The sequence below is a fragment of the Callithrix jacchus genome, chromosome 6 (assembly GCF_049354715.1).
Source record: "Callithrix jacchus isolate 240 chromosome 6, calJac240_pri, whole genome shotgun sequence".
NCBI lineage: Eukaryota > Metazoa > Chordata > Mammalia > Primates > Cebidae > Callithrix > Callithrix jacchus.
The window spans coordinates 39,387,426-39,409,896 of record NC_133507.1 but is presented as its reverse complement, the minus strand read 5'-3'; the positions used below and the strand labels follow the sequence as shown (position 1 = coordinate 39,409,896).

General features: G+C 37.8%; 2 protein-coding genes and 1 pseudogene across 4 annotated transcripts in view; all 3 read right to left on the bottom strand.

The window, feature by feature from the left end:
- COL5A2 (collagen type V alpha 2 chain) overlaps positions 1-22,471 on the bottom strand; it is a 422,925-nt gene that overhangs the window by 392,897 nt on the left and 7,557 nt on the right. For both annotated transcript variants that reach the window (XM_078327126.1, XM_078327125.1), the window contains exon 2: positions 16,854-16,973. The gene's annotated coding sequence lies outside the window, so the exon portion shown is untranslated. The remainder of the gene's footprint in view (positions 1-16,853; positions 16,974-22,471) is intronic.
- LOC100396301 (E3 ubiquitin-protein ligase Mdm2-like) lies at positions 4,868-6,829 on the bottom strand. Of its 2 annotated transcripts, XM_054257365.2 has the most exons (2): positions 5,840-6,829; positions 4,868-5,698 (listed from the first exon to the last, which is right to left on the bottom strand). In XM_054257365.2, the coding sequence occupies exons 1-2, from the start codon at positions 6,518-6,520 to the stop codon at positions 5,045-5,047; spliced, it is 1,335 nt and encodes a 444-aa protein (XP_054113340.2). In that variant the 5' UTR covers positions 6,521-6,829; the 3' UTR covers positions 4,868-5,044. The 2 variants fall into 2 exon arrangements, with proteins under 2 accessions (XP_054113340.2, XP_035160164.3); XM_035304273.3 differs by having other exon boundaries at positions 4,868-6,829.
- Positions 9,041-10,027, bottom strand: LOC108592079 (RRP15-like protein pseudogene; annotated as a pseudogene).

The window sequence follows — 22,471 nt, the reverse complement described above, 5'->3', positions numbered from 1 at the left end:
AAAGGATCAATGCCCATCTAAGAGGAGACACGAGTGAGCCCACTTCCTCTCTCTGCTATGTCATATGTTCTCTGTTTGCAAACCAACAATAGTGCCTTTAGCCAACAAGAACCTTTCCATGCTAGCACCCTGATCTCAGACTTCCATCTTCCAGAACCATGAGAAATAAACGTTTCTTGTTTAGCTATCCAGTCTGTTACAGTAGTGTGAAGTGACTTAAGCAGCTTAATTCAGCAAAGTAATCACATAATAAAGAAAGAGACAAAAAACCTCTGTCTCCCTGACAGGCTCATAAAGACACAAAGCATGAAAGGCACAAATAAAGAGAAAAAAGGTATACAATAAAATGAGGTAAAGCTCACTAAAAGCTAATTCTACTTAACTGAAACTTGGTCCTTTCCCAGAGAGTTGCTTTTTGTTCACAGACAATAAATAACATAAATTAGACTGAACAATAACTAGTTTTGAATTACACTCTTTATTTTAATCATTCTATAGGTTTGACTTTTCATGAGATGGTTTATAGCAGCTCCAGAATTTGTGCTAGTTCCTTAGAGTCCAATGTTCATTATTAAAACTTCCACAAACCTCTTGGATAAAAAGATATCAGAGAAAAACATCTTGGTATAAGCATAATCACCTAAAAAATTTTCAGTCAATAAAATTGCTTCTAGATGATGCTATCAGAATAATTTATTTTAAATAAAGAATAAAAGACTGGCAAATGTACCTAAGATTTTCACAAATTCTGTATCATACTTTATTTTACCCTTTTTAACATGGTTTAAGATTTTTTTCACAGTTTTCATGATCATTCAGACAAAGATAATATTTACATTATGAATTAGAATAAAATAGATTTATAAAGAAATGCATAGTGTGAATAGAAACTGGAAAAAATTTTCATCATTTAGTAGTTCACCAAAGCATATCACAATTTGTAGGCCAAATTTTAGTATCTCTTTTTAGCATATACTTGAAATCTGTAACCAAAAATAGAAGCTTCAATAAGTTCCATAAGCCTTCCTTTTGGTTTTTATCTCAAGGATACCAGATGAAATTTGATTTTTTTTATAACAACTAAATTCATATTAGTTAGTAGTCTTGGGAAAATATAGCTCATAGTTCACATTTCTAAATAAAATTTAGAGCAAATATATTATAAAAGCCATTCTTCAGAAGCTATTGGTAGCTGGGCGCAGTGGCTCATGCCTGTAATCCTGCCATTTTGGGAGGCCAAAGGAGGCAGATCACTTGGGGTCAGAAGTTCGAAACCATCCTGGCTAATCTGGTGAAACTGTCTCCACTAAAAATACAAAAAAAAAAAACAATAGCCAGGTGTGGTGGTGAGTGCCTGTAATCCCAGCCATCTGGGAGGCTGAGGCAGGAGAATCACTTGAACCCGGGAGGCAGAGGTTGCAGTGAGCTGATATCCGCACCACTGCCCTCCAGCCTAGGCAATGTCTCAAAAAAAAAACAAAAAAAAAGCTATTGGCTAATTTTGCAATTTTACAAGAAAAAATGTAGCAACATTTTGTCAATACTATTTACAAAGAATATGCACATGGCATCTACAGGATGGAAATCAGGATATTTGAGTAAGAGTAGAAACCAAGACCCTTGTTCAAAATACAGGGAATTGTATTAGCATTTAGTCCCAATTTCTCACTAGCGTTGGCTTTTTTAAACTTTATAAAGTTTAAGAAATTTACAGATATTTTTCTCAATGACAGATATAAGCTGAAGAAGCTCAAGTGTATGATCTCAGACAAATTACTTAAACTCCTTCATTCACAACTTGCTTCTAAAATTTTCTTTTCTCAATTCTGTACCCCAGAGGGTATATGCAGTCAATTTTGGAAATCACTGGTATAGTGAAAAGAAATAGGCTTTAAAAGGTAATGCCTTCATGAGACTAAAAATACTACTCTCACAGAAGTATAGTTAAGAATCGATGAGATAATTACATAAATGTTTCTAGCATAGAGCCTGATGTGTGCCTTAGAATTTCATAGATTGAAAACCCTAATCCCCAGTGTGATGGTACTTGGGTACAGGGCACTTTGGAAGGAATTTGGTAATGAGAGTGGAAACCTTATGAAGGGATTAGTGCCCTTCCAAGAGGAGACACTTGGGCCTGATGAAGGCACTCCGTAAACAGTGACCATTCTCTTCTTTTTTAATTCAATTATTCAACCAACCTTTATTGACTAGTTGTAATAACTGGGTGCTGGATGCTGGGAGTACAAAGGTACCATGGTACATTAAAGGAGCTTGTGGTTTAATGAAGGGATAGATATATAAACATAAGCAAGATAATAAGAATATTATTCCTTCAACTCGTATTATCTGAGCACTTCTGTGAACCAGACATTGCCAACTTTTGAAGGTAAGACTTAATCCTAGTAGGAAAGGTTTCCAGTTATCAATTTTTTAATGAATCTAAGAGGATTAATGTTTTTTCTTTTATTCATTTCAGTTTTGTTGAGTTTTAAGAAAAAATTTTATCTGTATTTTCAAATTTATTAGTAAAAATTTATGTATTCCTTTTCTGTTTTCAATTTGCTTGGTAAATTTTCCTCTAACCCTTTATTTTTGAGCCTATGTGTGTCTGCATATGAGATAGGTATCTTGAAGACAGCATACCAATAGGTCTTGGTTCTTTAAACAGTTTGCCATTCTGGGTTTTTTAATTGGGGCATTTAGACCATTTACATTTAAGGTTAATATTGTTATGTGTGGATTTGATCCTGTTATCATGATGCTAGCTGGTTATTTTGCAGACTTGTTTATGTGGTTGCTTCATAGTGTAACTGGTCTGTGTACTCCAGTGTGTTTTTGTAGTGGCTGGTAAATTTTTATCCTTTCCATATTTAGTGCTTCCTTCAGGAGCTCTTGCAAGGCTGGTCTGATGGTAATGAATTCCCTTAGCATTTGCTTGTCTGAAAAAGATCTTATTTCTTCTTCATGTATGAAGCTTAGTTTAGCCAGATACGAAATTCTGTGTTAGAAATTATTTTCTTTTTTTTTTTTTTTTTTTTTTTTGTTTGCAAAATAGATTTTATAGTTTGTTTTTTTTTTTTTTTTTTTTTTAATTTTTTATTGGATTATAGGTTTTGGGGTACATGAGCAGAGCATGCAAGACAGTTGCGTAGGTACACACATGGCAGTGTGCTTTGCTTTTCTTCTCCCCTTCACCCACATTTGGCATTTCTCCCCAGGCTATCCCTCCCCACCTCCCCCTCCCACTGGCCCTCCCCTTTTCCCCCCAATAGACCCCAGTGTTTAGTACTCCCCTTTCTGTGTCCATGTGTTCTCATTTTTCATCACCCACCTATCAGTGAGAATATGCGGTGTTTCATTTTCTGTTCTTGTGTCAGTTTGCTGAGGATGATGTTTTCCAGATTCATCCACGTCCCTACAAACGACACGAACTCATCATTTCTGATTGCTGCATAATATTCCATGGTGTATATGTGCCACATTTTTCCAATCCAGTCTATTATCAATGGGCATTTGGGTTGATTCCAGGTCTTTGCTATTGTAAACAGTGCTGCAATGAACATTCGTGTACATGTGTCCTTAGAGTAGAACGATTTATAGTCTTTTGGATATATACCCAGTAATGGGATTGCTGGGTCAAATGGAATTTCTATTTCTAAGGCCTTGAGGAATCGCCACACCGTCTTCCACAATGGTTGAACTAATTTACACTCCCACCAACAGTGTAAAAGTGTTCCTTTTTCTCCACATCCTCTCCAGCATCTGTTGTCTCCAGATTTTCTAATGATCGCCATTCTAACTGGCGTGAGATGGTATCTCAATGTGGTTTTGATTTGCATCTCTCTGATGACCAGTGACGATGAGCATTTTTTCATACGATTGTTGGCCTCATATATGTCTTCTTTCGTAAAGTATCTGTTCATATCCTTTGCCCACTTTTGAATGGGCTTGTTTGTTTTTTTCCTGTAAATCTGCTTGAGTTGTTTGTAAATTCTGGATATCAGCCCTTTGTCAGATGGGTAGACTACGAAAATTTTTTCCCATTCTGTTGGTTGCCGATCCACTCTAGTGACTGTTTCTTTTGCCGTGCAGAAGCTGTGGAGTTTCATTAGGTCCCATTTGTCTATTTTGGCTTTTGTTGCCAATGCTCTTGGTGTTTTGTTCATGAAGTCCTTGCCTACTCCTATGTCCTGGATAGTTTTGCCTAGATTTCCTTCTGGGTTTTTATGGTGCCAGGTCTTATGTTTAAGTCTTTAATCCATCTGGAGTTAATTTTAGTGTAAGGTGTCAGGAAGGGGTCCAGTTTCTGCTTTCTGCACATGGCTAGCCAGTTTTCCCAACACCATTTGTTAAACATGGAATCCTTGCCCCTTTGCTTGTTTTTGTCAGGTTTATCAAAGATTGTATAGTTGTATGTATGTTGTGTTGCCTCCGGTGCCTCTGTTTTGTTCCACTGGTCTATATCTCTGTTTTGGTACCAGTACCATGCTGTTTTGATTACTGTAGCCTTGTAGTATAGTTTGAAATCCGGTAGTGTGATGCCCCCCGCTGTGTTCTTTTTGCTTAGAATTGACTTGGCTATGCGGGCTCTCTTTTGGTTCCATATGAAGTTCATGGTGGTTTTTTCCAGTTCTGTGAAGAAAGTCAATGGTAGCTTGATGGGGATAGCATTGATTCTGTAAATTACTTTGGGCAGTATAGCCATTTATTTAAATGCCATATATATATATATTTTTTTTAAAATAGATAATTCTCATTTAAGATAGAGTCGAAATTACTTAAAATTTGGGCTTGTGATAAAGAATGAACTATTCAATTCAAATTATGTTAAAACCCCAAATATAAAATAGACACAGAAGTGAAATTTTCTTCAAAGTAAGTATTTACTATTTCACTACCAAAGTAGGTCAATTACACTAAAGAGAAGAAATCCACATGGATTGCGGCATTTTCTCACTTGGATATATGTAAATAAATTTCATGCTGTCTAAATCCTTAGGGTTAATTAGTTAGAAATATAACTCTCTTATACACAGGACAACTAGGGGAAATAAGTTAGCACAATCATTTGAATTGGTTGTCTACATACTGGGCAGGGCTTATTCCTTTTCTTTAGCTTCTTTGCACATGTAAAGCAGGCCATAAGATGTCCCGTTTTGCCATGGACAATGCAACCATTTTTAGGTCGACCTTGACAAATCACACAAGGTTCAATGGCATTAAGGGGCAAACTAGATTCCATACTTTCTTCTTTGTCTTGTGTTTCTTCCCTTTCAGACTCTTTCACATCTTCTTGGCTGCTATAAATAACGCTACTAGAAGTTGACGGCTGAGAATAGTCCTCACTTTCTTGGGATTGTGAGGCTTGTGTAATTTTATCATCATTTTCCTCAACACACGGCTCTTTGGAATCATTCACTGTAATTTTTTTGCAATCAGGAACATCAAAGCCCTCTTCAGCTTGTGTTGAGTTTTCCAGTTTGGCTTTCTCAGAGATCTCCCCTTTATCTTTCCCTTTATCTTCAGGAAGCCAATTCTCACGAAGGGCCCAACATCTGTTACAATGTGATGGAAGCGGGGGATTCATTTCATGGCATGAAGTCCATTTCCAATAGTCAGCTAAGGAAATTTCAGGATCTTCTTCAAATGAATCTGTATCACTCTCCCCTGCCTGATACACAGTAACTCGATATACCTCATCATCTTCATCTGAGAGTTCTTGTCCTTCTTCACTAAGGCTATAATCTTCTGAGTCGAGAGATTCAACTTCAAATTCTATACTAAACTGATCTGAAACTGAATCCTGATCCAACCAATCACTTGAATGTTCACTTACACCAGCATCCAGATCCGGATTCGATGGCGTCCCTGTAGATTCACTGCTACTGCTTCTTTCACAACATATCTCCCTTATTACACACAGAGCCAGGCTTTCATCAAAGGAAAGGGAAATACTATCAGATTTGTGGCGTTTTCTTTGCCGTTCGCCAGATAATTCATCTGAATTTTCTTCTGTCTCACTAATTGCTCTCCTTCTAGATGAGGTAGATGGTCTAGAAACCAAATGTGAAGATGAAGGTCTCTCTTCCTGTAGGTCTTGCACAGGGTCCTTTTGATCACTCCCCCCTTCAAAGCGACATCTGCTCTCACTCACAGATGTACCTGAGTCTGAAGATTCCTGCTGATTGACTACTACCAAGTTTCTGTAGATCATGGTATATATTTTCCTGTGTTCTTTCACAGAGAAGCTTGGTACACCAAACAAATCTCCTAGAAGATCATTTGAACAATATACAATATGTTGTTGCTTCTCATCATATAATCGTTTATTCATAATATACTGGCCAAGATAAAATAGAACCTCTTTCATAGTATAAGTGTCTTTTTGTGCACCAACAGACTTTAGTAACTTCAAAAGCAATGGCTTTGGTCTAACCAGGGTCTCTTGTTCCGAAGCTGGAATCTGTGAGGTGGTTACAGCACCATCAGTAGGTACAGACATGTTGGTATTGCACATTTGCCTGGATCGGTAGAGAAAAGGTAGTGGGCGTCCGTGCCCACAGGTCCACCCTCCAATAGCCACTGAACACAGCTGGGAAAATCCATGGTTTAAATAGTCCCAGCTGGAGACAAGTCAGGGCTTAGCTCCTTTTACTGCAGTTTCGGAACGTGTCTGAACTTGACCAGCTCAAAAGGAAAAGCTGAGTCAACCTGCCCACGGAACCGGCCCAAGCCCGCCCAGACTCCGCGCCGCGTTCACATCGGCGACAGGAGAGGCACCTGCGATCATCCAGACCCCCACTCAGAGGTGGCCACACAGTCCCCCGCCCACGCGACCTTTACCCCGGACTCTCGTGGAGACCCCCCCCCAGAAATTATTTTCTTTAAGAATGTTGAATACTGGTCTTCAGTCTCTTCTGGCTTGTAGGGTTTTCACTGACACAATCTGAAGTGCCTCTTTTTGTAGATGACCTAGCCTTTCTCTCTCACTGCCCTTAACATTTTTTCTTTCATTTTGACCTTGAAGAATCCAATGATTATGTGTCTTGGGGATGATCTTCTAGTGGAATATCTTACTGGAGTTCTCAGCACTTCCTGAATTTGAATGTAGGCCTGTCTACCTAGGCTGGGGAAATTCTCCTGGTCAATATCCTGAAGTATGTTTTCCAACTTGGTTCCATCCTCCCCGTATCTTTCAAGTATCCCAGTTAGTTATAGCCTCAGTCTTTTTACATAATCCCATATTACTGAAAGGTTTTGCTCATTCTTTTTTATTCTCTTTTCTCTATTCTTGTCTACCTGTCTTATTTCAGAAAGATAATCTTCAAGCTCAGAGATTATTTCATTTGCTTAGTCTATTCTGCTATTAATACTTATGATTGCATTGTAAAGTTTCTGTAGTGTATTTTATCTCTAGCAGGTCAGTTATTTTCCTCTCTAAACTGAATATTTTGGCTGTTGGCTTCCATATTGTTTTATCATTCTTAGCTTCTTTACAATGGATTACAATATGCACCTGTATGTAGCTCAGTAAAGTTCATTATTACTCACATTCTGAAGCCTACTTCTGTTATTTCAGCCATCTCAGCCTCAGCCTGGTTCTGAGCCCTTGCTGGAGAGATGCTGCAGTCAGTACTGCATTGAGTTTTCACCGTTTTTGCATTGACTTTTTTCTTATCTTTGTAGGCATATCTACCATCAATCTTTGAGGTTGCTGACCTTTGGACAGATTATTTGTGGGTTTGTTGTTGTTGTTTTCTGTTTGTTTTTCTTTTAACAGTCTGGCCACTCTTCTATAGGGCTGCTGCAGTTTTCTGAGAGTCTACTCCAGACTCTAGTAGCCTTGACTTTTTCCTATACCCGGAGGTATCACCACTGAAGTCTAAGAAACAACAAAAGTGGCAACCTGCCCCTTCCTCTTAAAGCTCCATCCCAGTGGGTACTGACCTATTTCTGGCCCAAACGTGCCTATAGGAGGTAGCTGGAGACCCTGGTTGGAGGTCTCACCCAGTCAGGAGGAATGGAATCAGGGACTCACTTAAAGAAGCAGTTTGGCTGCTTTTTGGTAGAGTAGTGGTGCTGTGTTGGGGATCCTCTCAGTCCCCATTCAATTAGAGCTCTCCAAGGCCCACAGGCTGGACTAGCTGAGAAGCCTGAACAGCCAAAGTGGCAGCCTGCCTTGCCTCTCATACATCCAATCCCAGGAAGAAATTAGAACTCTGTAGACCCCATAGAATACAGATGGGGGTGGTCAGAGGACCTGGCTGGAAGGACCCACCCCAGAGGTGGAGTGTATCAGGGTCCCACTTAGAGAAGCAGTCTGGCCATGCCTTGACAAAACAGCTGTGTCATGGTGGGGAACGTTCTGCCCCTGTTGGTGGCTTGGACTCTCCAATGCCTGCAGGCTGGAATACCTGAGTCATCCAACCAACCCAGATAGTGACCCTTCCCTCCCTCCCAGGAAGAGATCAGAGCTGTGTCCCTAATACATGCTGGCCAGTGTGGCTGAAGGGACTAGGTCAGGGATCCTGCCCAGAGAGGAGGAATGGATTGGGGCCCTGCTTAAAGAATAGTGCCACAATCTGGCAAAGCCACTATGCTGCTGGGGAGACCTTTCCTCCTCTGGACCATTTGGACCCCCCAAAGTCTGAGTGCTGGAATGCGTGAGTTGACCAAACAGAAGAGATGGTGCCTACCCCTCCCACTGGGGGCTCCAATTGGTCTCAGGCAGGCTACACCCTGTTGCCAGTGGCTGGCTGGAATTCTAAGCCTTGGGTCTTGTGAGATGCCATGAAAGTGAGGCCTGCAGAATGAAACCACTCAGCTCCTTGGCTCCCTGGATTCTGCCCCCTTCTTAGGGGTATGTGTGGACTTCCCACCTTGCCTGAGTTGCAGATACATTTGTGGGGATCCTGAAGCCACAGTATATATAAAGCCTCTGGGTCTTTGTGCATGTCTGAACAGCTGCTCTGCCAAGACTCTACATAGCTCTGTATGTTGGACCCAAGGTTCTGGTGGTGTGGGCTCACAAGGGATCTCCTGATCCATAGGTTGCAAAAATCCACAGGAGAAGTGTGGTTTCCCATGGTCACACAATCAATCACTGCTTCCCTTGGCTGGGGGGCACGGTTCCTTGATTCTGTGTTGCTCTCAGGTGGGCTGTTGCCCCACCTGTTTTTCCTCATTCTCTGTGGTTGGTTTCCCCAATCAGTCCCAATGTCAGAACCAGGATATTTCCACTGAAAGTGCTATATTCACTCATTCCTTTCATTCCTCTCTGTGAGTGCCACAGACTGCAGCTGCTTCTAATCCGCCATCTTGGTCCTCTGTCCCCATCTTTCATAGATGCTACCATCATGAAATCATCATATAGAATCATCCAACCTGGGCCCTCTTCTGATTTTACTTCAGTCTCTTTGGCTTTTGGTATCTTCCCAGTTGAACTTGTCTCATTTGTACTTCCATTCATTCCTCATGAAACACGGATGAAGTCTTTCTTGGAGATAGTTGATATCAACTTCACATATTTCTAATAGAGCTTCCAGCTTCTTTAACCTTTTCATCAATGTTCTTTTGATGTTTCTGAACAGCATTAAATAATTGCACCATACCCCTCATTGCAATTCTCTGAAAACTTCTCTCCATTTTTTTGTCTTGGCAACATCTGGCTTTACTCTGCACATCATTTCCCACTCCAGCCTCTTATCACACTATTTTATTTTCTTTAGTCTTTCTTGCTTTAACTTTTTTTTTTTTTTTGGTCCAGCTCCTTCTTTCGACCTAGGATAGTAGGCTTACTTTCAGGAGTTTTTTTGTCAAGGATTTTAGCCATGGCATCTGCCCAGTCTGTATTAGTCCCAACATTTGATTCTGAAGCATTTACATTTTCTTTGTCACAAGACTCAACAACATCCTCACTGCCAGCTTCTATTGCTTCATCATCAGAATAAAAGTGGCCCTTTTTGGCCAGGTGCAGTGGCTTACACCTGTAATCCCAGCACTTTGGGAGGCTGAGGTGGGTGGATCACCTGAAGCTGGAAGTTCAAGACCAGCCTAACCAACCTGGAGAAACCCCATCTCTACTAAAAATATAAAATTACCTGGGCATAGTGGCAATATGCCTGTAATCCCAGCTACTCAGAAGGCTGAGGCAGGAGAATCACTTGAACCCAGGAGGCAGAGGTTGTGGTGAGACAAGATTATGCCACTGCACTCCAGCCTGAGCAACAAGAGCAAAACTCCATCTAAAAAAAAAAAAAGTGGTCCTTTTCCAAACCACAACTTCCTATAGAGCCTTTGCTAGTGCATGTGACCTCATTTTCCAGCTGCAATGCTATGGTTCCAGCTACCATTTTATCTTCTTCTTTGGGGCCTTTTTCAGATTTTCCTCTGCACTCACATGTGAGTCCTGAATGCTGCTGCCATCTTTTTGTATTTCTGTCATTCCTGGTTTTGATCCATTTTCATTGTTGTGCATGGATAGGTTAGATGGTTACTAAGTAATAGACATTAAACATTTTAAAAGACAATCTGAGAATCTGGGTGATTTCTCTTCCTTCAGTGAAGTAACTTTTGCTTTTGTCAAGTCATCAGGGTTAAGAAAAGTTTGCTTTAATCCAATCAGGAATTGAGATCATCTGAAACTCACTTTCAGTTCCTGCAAAGGGATAGTCTATTTCTGATTTACCCTTACTTAGGGATGCAGCTTTTGAAGGTCTTAACTGAAAAGACAACCATACCTTGCTCCTTGACAAATTCTCAACTCCAAATTTCATTCCTCCATCTTCATAAAATGTAGAGAAGCTCTACACAGCTTCTCATCCTTCCAGTCACTGATTTCACTTTTGAAAGCTGCAATTTCCTTGAGAGATAAAGCATCCCCAAATGCTGAACTCATTTTTCTTAGTTTCCCTCTTCTTTCAAGGCTTAGCTTAAAAATACTTGGTAGCTATCTGATGTCTTCATATAAGTGTTCTTTTCTTAATATTTTATCCAAATTTTATAATCATTCACAAAAGGAAAGTTGGTTTTAAATAACCTAGTCAACCACTAACAGAAATGGAAATTCCCTGACCCACGATTTTTTTAATTTCATTTTTTAGTCCACTGTTTTTTTGGCTACTCTATTACTTCTATACTATGTCACTTAAACTTTCAATCTTAAAAAAAAGAAACCACTAGCCTGACTATTGCTGTATTCATAGTAGGCCTAAGCATCTTAGACTATGCATATCAAAGATGCAATCTGAAAAAAAAAAAAAAAGAGAGAGAGAGGGAATCCAGCAAAAATATTTCAACATGTAGGACATTCAGAAGTGTTTGACATCTCCCCAAATTATCTCTTTTTTTTTTTCTTTTACTTGTTTTACTTTCTTTCTTAGAAAACTTACTATTGCGAGAATTCTGAATGACCTACCTGTTACTAGGATTAGGTGCTCTAGGGTTGTTGTGGTGGCTGACAGAGACCAGAGCTACCACTTACCACCTCTGCTAGTGATTTGACACAACCCCAAAGGCAGACATTTTCTGTTGAACTACCTCACCATTTACAAAAAAATACAGCTGTGGAATGAGTACTGTGTTTCCCTTTATGGTCAACAACTATTATTCAAGGGAAACAGAAAAACAGCCTTTGAAACACATTATATAAGCATAAAGTTTACTGGAAAGAAAACTTAACAAGTAGAAAAAAAGAACAGAATGCACATGATACCTAGAGTGTTCTCATCCCACAGCATATAGTATCTGGCTGGGCACAGCTAGATTCATTATGTAATATCCTAGGAAAAGAACCCTGTCTTTGTATCATGGTCAAGTAGCATAAGGGCAAAATAAACTTCAGGTGGACTATGTAATAATGGGAGCTTGCTGGTTGGAGAAATGGTTGAAAATAAAGAGGAGTCTCCAGAGCTCAAAGCAAAGATTAATTACAGCAACAACATAGCAGGTGTCATGAACAGGTTTGTTCTCACATTGAACAGGTTTGATCCTCCTGCCAAGCCAACTTTGTATAAAGCCAAGAAAGAAACAGAAGAAATCAAAAGGTTAATCTCCAGGGCAATCCAAGAGAAAAAGGTTTCTCTTTCTCAGAGTTTTAGCCCTAGTTGTACTGTTACGTACATTATTTGAACTTAATAGACATTTGGCTTCCAAGGGTCTCAATCTACTCATTAGTACCATTGGTGATGATGAAAGAAGTGAAACTTGATAAATTTAATACCAGCTCTGATATTATGACAGTGTTTTTTAATTCTCCAAAATTCTCCATAAAGTGGCCCAAGATTTTAATGACACAACTTACTCTCATGCACTAATCCACTTAGATCAGTGGATCTCAGCCCTGAGAATCTAAAAAGCCTTTTAAAAAAAGTTATGTCTAGCATATATAAATAATCAGAATAGCACACTAGGCATCATGTAACTATCACCTGACTTCAATAATTATCAATATTTAGTCATTGAGTTTTAATCTATATCTTCAGTACTCCATACTCCTCCCACTCAGTTATCATTCTTTTTAATAGTTTTTTAGGTATAATTTACATGTATTGGAGCATAAAAATCTTAGCAGCATAATTATTTAAGCTTACACTTAAATAAAACAACTATTTAACTCAATCCTTACCACAAGACAGAATATTTCCATCTATCCCGAAAGTTCCTTATTTGGAACTGCTTTAAAATTGTATTAAAATGAAATCATATAATCTGCATTATTCTGTGTCCAGCTTTTTTGCTTAGCATAACATCTGTGTGATTTATTCACATATTTGTTTTCTGTCGCTGTGAAACTTAACACAAATTTAGCAGCTTGTAATGCAAGTTTATTATTTTCTCTGCTTAGCATACCACTGGCAGAAATCAAGGTGTCAGCAGAGGCTGCAAGTTCTCATCTGGGCTCAAGGTCTTCATCTAAGTTCACTAATTGTCAGAATTCAGGGATTGTGGAGGCATGGGGGAGGTTTGTAATTGTACAACTGAGGTCCGTTTTTTCTGCTAGGTCTTGGCCTAAGACCCTAATCAGCTCCTACAGGTCATCTGCAGTGTCTTGTCACATGGCCCCAGAGGCAGTTTGCAATATGGTTGCTTGCTTTCTTCTAAGTCAATCAGAGCACATCTCTCTGAATTCCTCGCTCTTTTTTTTTTTTTTTTTCCTGTTGCCCAGGCTGGAGTGCAGTGGTGAGAATCTTGGCTCACTGCAACCTCTTCCTCCTGGATTCAAGCTATTCTCCTATCTCAACCTCCGGAGTAGTTGGGACTACAGGCTCCCAAAACCATGCCCAGCTAACTTTTATATTTTTAGTAGAGACAGGATTTCACCATGTTGGTCAGGCTGATCTCAAACTCCTGACCTCAGGTAATGTGCCCCCGCTCAGCCTCCCAAAGTGCTGGGATTATAGGCATGAGCCACTGTGCCCAGCCCCAGCTCATCTTGTAAAGGACTCACTTAAGTCAGAGCTATCCATAATAATCTCTCTTTTGTCATTTAATGTAACATGATCACATGAATGATATGATTAATTTTGTGTGTCACCTTGACTGAGCTGTATCTAAGAAGGTGTTTTAAGCTTACACTAAATTTTCAAGAAAGTGGTTAATGCATTTCAATTTTTTTAGGCAATTTGCTCCAAGTAAGCATTCAAACTCCATACCTGTAAAGGTTTTCTTACAAAGTACTATTTAGTTAAAAAGGTAAATGATGTAGGAAGTACATAATAAGAAGAAACTACCACGTTTTAAAATCCCTTGCCTTGAGCCTGGAAAGCTTAAGAATATGGGGGAGGTGGAGGGAAGTGTTTATATCTCTCAAAACATAGCTACAGCTGTTTTAAATCATAGGAGAGGTTTTAACAATGTTCTTAAAACTGAGCTCAGAATACCTAAAGAGAAGTTCCCTACACATTGAAAGGGGCATCTACCTTCTTCAAAACATAGTTTTCTAAGTTATTATATTATTTGGGTTTGTTTCAATGTGACTGATTTAATGTTTTAAGGGCAAAAGATAAGACTCTTTCTGCCTTTGAAAAATCCAAAATCCTCCATCATCTCAGCAGCTGTGTATGATTAAGAATGTAAATAGACTCAAGAGACTGATTCCATCTCCAGGTCCTCTGTTCATGAATCACCGACCCAGAGACATAATTTTAATGGAAATAGAATTTCTTTCTAAAGCAACAAATAAATCAACTTGCAGGAATACTGCCACAAAATAACTCCTCTTTACCAGCTCTGTTGTACTTAAAGAAAACCAGGCTCCATTTTCTTTAAGACATTTATAACAGTTGAGGAAATGAGAATTTCTCTGTTTTTTATTTTCAGGGAAAATAAAAATATTAAGGTTGCCTCTCCAGTAATAGCAACTTATAACTTCAGGCCTTGTTATGGCAAGTGAAAAATCTTTTACTGAGAATGCAATATTTTTTATGGTGAAAGTAGACCACATTACTTCAGGAGGTTCAAACAAAGATTGAGTTGACTGGCTCTGTTTACCTGGCCATCCTTGACCTGTGTTTGATTTAGAGATCAAGAAAAACTCCCCTCTAATCTGGGGTTGTAAAGAAACTGTGATGTATTATTTAGCCAATTGTTTACTGCAAAGGACCCATTGCAAGTAAGTGAAGAATAATGCTAAATGAATACAAAACTTAAGTAAAAACAATAAGTTATCTGAAATCAGAGGCTCTAGCTGAAACTGAAGCTAAAGGCAAATTAATTCAGTCTCACAGACATTACTGTACTGTCCATTGTATATAAACCATAGTGCCTGGCTATACACTCAGTTTTGTTTTTTGCCTTTCAGGTGGTGTGATGTGGAGAGAAAATACATACATAGCATAAATATATAAATAGAGTTGCCATACTATATTTAAATTAGTCTCAAAAAAAATCTATGACTATTAATTCATAATACTCGTCTGAAGACCCTAGGATATGAAGCATGAAAAGGAAAGCAACTCAGAAAATAAAATACAGTGGCCATGGTGATTATTAATAGTCCTGCTTTATATTGGAATTTAATAAATATTAAAATAACAAATTATATGTACTAATGTACCTTTTTACCAACACCTTTACTTTATATCATCTTTCTAAATACTGGATAAAACCCATACAGGACACAATCACCATCGCTACTATTCTGTTGGTCTCATGTAGAAGAGTGCTTGGTAGTGATGAAAGACACTTCATCTAATATGAACACAATCAGTTAACCACATTATACTGAGTTACTCAGATATATTTGTGAGTCTGTCAAATGTTTCGATATAATGAACTGAATTATTAATTCAACTGGTCCTCTTGACTTTGGCTGCAGAAATTCAGTCTGGAAACAAAGCAAAATGGAATAGCAGGGTGTCCACAATCTGATTGTATAATTTTTGTGACTATAGCCATTTACCTGAAAATACACCCATTCATTCCCTTAAAGTTTTATTTACAAATTTTCCACTCTGCATTTATTCTTCTTTAGAGATACACTTTCTTCTCTTTTCTCTGAAAGTCATTGCTATGATTTTGTTTCAACAGAAAATTACACTCACAAAATGACACAGGATAGAGTCTGCTCACAGAATTCTAGAAAAAGCCTGACATTTAATAGATTTATATAAACTACTCTTTTCTTTTTTAAGAGATAGAATCTGGATCTGTTACCCAGAGATGAAGTACAGTGGCATGATCATAGCTCATTACAGCCTTAAATTCTTGAGTACAAGCAATCCTCCCACCTCAGCCTCCTGAGTAGCTGTGACTACAGGCTCCAGACACCTCACCCTGCTTAAATCCACTCTTAATGCTAAGGTACATGCATTAAGTGCAGAAATGAAAGTCTCATTGTTCAATTAGTATTATCTATAGTAGTTTGTAAGGAATTAATGAAATAAAAAAATTATTGTTCGTTTGTCATTAATACTTTCTGTGAGAACTCTTAGAAATGAGATTTAGATTTCTACTTCTAATTGGGAGACAAGATGGGAAAACTTCAATAATTGCATAAATTCAGAATAAAACTACCACTTAATTTCTTAAAAACTATTCACTTAATTCTAAAAATGGAATTATTTTAATGGAAAAATTAAAATACAAGCTTTATAATACCTTTTTATAATATTGAATTTATTTGTGACAGATTAACCAATTATTTTTAAGTGGCTTTCCTAATAAAATTAGTGAAGCTTTACTGTTCATATATGAAATCACTCAAGCAGACAAGAAAACATAAATAATGTCATAATAGTTTTCCACCCACACCCAAACCACGGTTTGATGGAAACTTTAAAATGGAAAGTAGAGCACTTAGAATCTGTTTGCTTTATAATTCAGGCTGAAAAAAATAAAGAGAAAGCTCGATGTCATGCAGTAAATGGAAGAGAGCAATATGAAGCCATTCTCTTAACTTACAAATATGTTGTATTCTGTACATAAAATACTACAGGTCACACTTTCAATCAGAAGTAGAGGAATTTAACTTATTTTTATAAGATAGGAGAAAAGAGGGCTACTGAATCATTTTCCTCAATGATACTGAAAGCTAGAAAATATAACATGGAATTTTTGTTAACATAAGTTTCTATATACACACTTTGAAATTTGTTTTACTTTGAGAGGAAACTACTGCCTAATTAAATTACTTCCATTATATTTAATATATACTAGAGATATCATTTAGTCATCAAACTTGGCCATTAACAAAAGACAAATTATGCCATGTAATCCCAGAGCTTTCAGAGGCCAAGGTAGGAGGATTGCTTAAGGACAGGAGTTCAAGACCAGCCTGGGCAACAGTGTAAGACCCCCATCTCTACAAAAAATGAAAAAAAAAAAAATTAGTCCGGCATGGTGGTGCATACCTGTAGTCCTAGCTGCTTGGGAGTCCGAGGCAGGAGAATTGCTTGAGCCCAGGAATTCAAGGCTGCAATGAGCTATGATCACTCCATTGGACACTAGCCTTGTCGACAGAGTGACAGTCTCTTAAAAAAAAAAGAGAAAGAAGGCCGGGTAATTATCAAATAATCATTAATATAGTATTATAATCATATATCTGCCACATTTTTCAGTAATGCTTTGTTTTTTAATCTATAAGTTAAATATATGCACTGAGTGATTTGATATAAAGACAAATTCAAGAAGGCTTTTTTATGTTCAAATAACAAAGCGAAAATTATGTGAATACACATGGAATTGCCTAAACTTTTAGTGAATTGATGTATTTTATAAATGCAATTAGAAGGTAACTCACTAACATGAATTACTAAATTATATAGTTTATTATATAGTCATGTATTATCCTCTTGAAGTAATATGTCAAAGTACTTTAAAATTATAATTATTAACTTTTAATTAAAGAACATTTTGCATTTATATTTCCAACTCTTCAAGCATGACTAAATCTGGCCTCATATTCTTATCACCTAATTACTCCCTCCATGTGTCTGTAAGAAAACTGTATCCGAGTTGTTTTATGTTTCACAAACCCATCATCCTAGTGCTCATTTCATTCTGCTACCTGAAAAATATCTTCCCCTTTACTGCCCAGAGAAATTCTCCTCCATCTTTAAATGATGATTTTAATAATATTGATGCCCAACTCCAATGTCACCTTATCTGTAAAGTTTTCTTTATTTTCTTAGAAGCATAGATTGGCTTTTCTGTGCTGACAGAGATTTTTTTCTTTGCCAATATAATAAATTATGGTTTGATGTCTATGTGCTTTAAGCCTAAGTTACAATGAATGTTCCTTAAGACTGGGACCTGTTTCATTCATCTTTTTTATTCTAGCACAGTACCTGAGATAGAATCTCAACAAATATCTTTTAAAATTGAAAGGGAAGAGCAGAGCAAGGAAGAAAAGGAATATAAGAAAGTAGTTAGATATTCATTTTAATAACACCACCTATTTTTTTTTTTTGGAAAATTATTGGAAGCACAAATCATCACATGGTTGGAAATCTATGAACTATCACCAACATAATTCAGATGTTGGTAGGCTTTCAAATTATTTCACGAATCAACACAGCATTTTAATATTTGGAACTACACAGTGAGAAGTTATATAGGTGTTGAATCAACATCTGACTATCACTGCAAGTCTTTGGGAAAATAGAGGTGCTGAGTTATTACTCAAATGATAATATTAATAACATCCTGTTTGATTTCTTTAAAAAACATACTATTAGGATGAACAGCTTTCTAATTAAAGAATAGTTAAACAAAACGGTATTTATGGGAAAGAAAATCATACTGTTATTAAGAAAAGAGTTTTAAGTACTATCTAACATTTACTTCAAGCAATAGTTTCCCAGGAATGATTTGCTAGATACTAATGGGGTCAAAGACACTAGACAGATCTCCAGAGGCCCTTTTCTATTGAAAGAGGCTTTCAAAATAGTGGGAGTGGAAAAAGCAGCTAGTGAACTGTTTCTTCACACACCAAATGCCTTCTCGGAGCACTAACATCTGTTTCAGTTTACATACTTTGAGTATGACTTTACACATGGAAATTAAACTTAGGCAACATGCCTAAGAAGAGGACTGTCTGCAAATGAACAACGTGTACCAGCTGGAATTTGTATAGGTCCACATTCTGCACAGCACAATATCCTGTGAGTCACCAATGACCCCAGTCCCAAAATCCAAATGTCACAAAGCATCATCCTAATGTTCATGAAATGTTTACAGTAGAGAGGGAAGATAGTGAGGAAGAGGAATGTGATTGAGAAACAATATGGAGGAGTTGTAGAATTTAAGATTCAAGAGATACTTTTGTACATAAAGACCATTAAAAATCCAAAGATCTTTTTGCATTTATTTATATTATGAAATTCTCAGTCTATAACATTCCACTGTTTATTTATTAGTTAGGCATTTACGATACTTTTCAATTCACTAACAGGGTAATTATAATCTCCGGTTGACAAGCATAATGCAAATCTGCAAAAATAATGATGCACCTTTGCTGCCGCCATGTGGCATATCTGTATTTTTGCAGTTGCAGCCTTAGTTTCTAAATAATAATTTCACTTAGTTCTGAAGCCATCCACATCAGCTCAGATCTCTGGTATGAAAATACCATTAAAAACTTGAAGAATAAAAGATCTTCTCCAATGTCATTTATATATCAATGAATCACCAATCAATTGATAGCAAACAGGACCTAACAATGCAGGAAGCATTGTATTATGTTACCTAGAAAAACAATACATTGTCTTGTGCCCAAAGAGCACACATCTCTTAACATCAAAACAGAAAAATCAAGCTCTAATATGCAATAACTCAAGAGTTATTGTGTAATTGGATGGCAGTGAGTGACAAAGAAAATTTCAAGTTCTCTAAGTGGAAAGTAGAAAGGTGCCTGAAAATCTTCATGGAAGAGAATGGAAAAGCTGTATGGCTGTTAGAAAGGAGTTTGATAGACAGTATGAAAGCAAGAGAGCATTTTAGGTAGAGAAATATTAAGTAAAAGTTCAGATCTAGAATCTTTAACGAATGTTCAGAGAATCTTTTTTACGTGAAGTTTATGAAGTCAAGAGAAGGAAAATATATTAGAAAGATAGGTCAGGTCAATTTTGACAAGCCTTTATTGCCAGACCAAGAAGCCTGGATTTTAGCCTATAGGTCATGGTAAGCTATTGATTCAACATACAAATTTTTTCCCATTGTAGATATAATTCCTCTGCCACATGAATATCTATGAATGTATGTAAAATAACTTTATTTCTCAAACAGAGAATACTCTAGCAGCTAGGATCCTCTAATCACTTTATAACCTTAAATTATTACAAGTAAGAAATTTAAGGTTATAAGATCCTTGAAACCCAAGTCAACCAATGAATCACTGCCAAATCTCCAGGGAAGAAAATTAAATAAGTATTAAAAAGGATGATGATTGGGCCCAAGGAGATGTGAGACCTTCCTAATAGTCCACTGAGGTCTTCTGTCCTGAGAAGATAGGTGTGCATTGCAGGGAAGAAGAATAATTTTAACAAGAAAAAGAAAAGAAATTTAGCCTCATGGGAACCTTTCACAGCAGAGTATAATGTAATTTGTGTTAGGGAGGGGCAGGGTTCAGTAAAAAGGAATTAAGGGCCAGGACAGACAGGAAGTAAGACTCAGACGTCCAGGTAAAAGTAACAACCCGCACTGAGTACACTGATGGAAGATTCAAAAAAGAAAAACAGCTTCCTGGGTGTCTTTTTTTTGAGATGGAGTCTCGCTCTGTCACCCAGGCTGGAGTGCAGTGGCATGATCTCAGCTCACTGCAATCTCTGCCTCCTGGGTTCAAGAGATTCTCCTGCCTCAGGCTCCAAAGCAGCTGGAATTATAGGCACCCACTACCATGCCCAGCTAATTTTTGTATTTTGAGTTGAGACAGGGTTTCACCATGTTGGCCAGGCTGGTCTTGAACTCCTAACCTCAGGTGATCCACCTGCCTCAGCCTCCCAAAGTGCTGGGATTACAGGAGTGAGCCACCATGCCCGGCCTTTTTATTGGATGCTATATTGGTTTATTTTTAAAAGTAAAGTTACAGAGCACCATAAGGAATAAGGAATCTCTAGAATGAAGTTCAAATAACAGCTCTTCAATCTTCCCAAGTGTAAAATCAAGGGAGAAATTTAAATCAGCCCTCTTGAGGAAAAATAGTAATTATCAAAGAAGTACAGTAAAAATTCATATTGTAAATGAAAACATTTTCCTAATTGTAACATAATATGCACAGATGGTTCCTGCTCATTATAATAAAAACAGCTCTCTACATAAATATTTAAAACAGCAATGCTCTTTTCTTTATTCTTGAACAGCTTTCAAACTGCTTCCTGGAACTCTAAAGACCCTAAGAATGTTTCCCTTCTAGGCTGGGCACAGTGGCTCACACCAGTAATCCTAGCACTTTGGGAGGCTGAGGTGGGTGAATCATTTTAGGTCAGCAGTTCGAGACCAGCCTGGCCCACACGGCGAACCCCATCTCTACTAAAAATACAAAAATTTGCCAAATGTGGTGGTATGTGCCTGTAATCCCAGCTACCTGGAGGCTACAGCATGAGAACCACTTGAGCCTGGGAGACAGAGGTTGCAGTGAGCAGAAATCGCACCACTCCACTCCAGCCTGAGCAATAGGGCAAGACAAAAAAAGAATGTTTCCATTCTAGAATCTTCTACTCAATGACTTTTCCTTAAGCAAAGGACACAACAGCATTAGATATTACCATCTTTTCTTTAATTCTTATATTTTGTGGATACATAAAATTCATAGGCATGTGGATACTTAGGCAGAGCTTCCTCCATATGATAGAAAAGCAAATATCCAAATATTAGAATTAAATAATAGCTAAGATATGGAATCAGCCTAAGTATCCATAAACAGATGAATAGAATTTTTTAAAGTGGTATATATACACAATGAAATACTATTCAGCCATTAAAAGAAAAAAGGAATGAAATTCTGTCATTTGTAAAAATGTGGATAAACCTGGAGGACATTATGCAAAGTGAAATAAAACAGTTGCAGAAAGATAAATGCCACATAATACAATTTGGATCTCTGTCCCCACCCACATCTTATGTTGAAATGTAATCCTCAGTGCTGAAGGTGGGGCCCTGTGGGAGTTGCTTGAATCACGGGGGCAGTTTCTCATGAATGGTTTAACACTATCCCCCGGGGCTCAGAGTTCTAACAAGATCTATTTGTTTAAAAGTGTGTAGCACCTCCCTCCCCTTCTTGGGGGCCCTGCTCCTACCATGTAAGATGCCTCACTCCCCCTTTGCCTTCTGCTATAATTGCACATTTCCTGAGGCTCCTCAAAATCTGAGTAGATGTCAGAATTATGCTTCCTGCACAGCCTTTGAAACCTGAGCCGATTAAACCTCTTTTCTTTATAAATTCCCCAGTCTCAGATTTTCTTTACAGTAGTGTGAGAACAGACTAATACAGAAAATTGGTATTCAGAAGTGTGGCATTGCCATAAAGATACCTGATAATGTGTAAGTGACTTTGAAATTGGGTAATAGGCAAGTTGGAAGAGTTTGGAAGGCTCAGATGAAGACAGGAAGACAAAGGAAAGTTTGGAACTTCCTAGAGAGTTGACAAGTTGTTAAGACCCAAATGCTGATAGTGATATGGACAAGGAAGTCTAGACTGAGGAGGTCTCAGATAGACATTAGGAATTTACTAAGCTAAAGAGAAAAGTCAAGCTGGGAACTGCTTAGGACCAATCTGCCTCCCTTTCTATTCAAAGTCACCCTTTCACTGAGATAAATACATATCTAATCGCATCCTTTGGAGAGGCTAATTAGAAACTCAAAAGAATGCAATCATTTGTCTCTTTTCTGCCTATAATCTGGAAGCCCATCCCTACTTAAAGTCTTATCACCTTTGCTTTGAGTTTTCCCACCTTTTCAGATGGAACCAGTGTTCATCTTACATATGTTGATTGATGTCTCATGTCTCCCTAAAATGTATAAAGCCAAACTG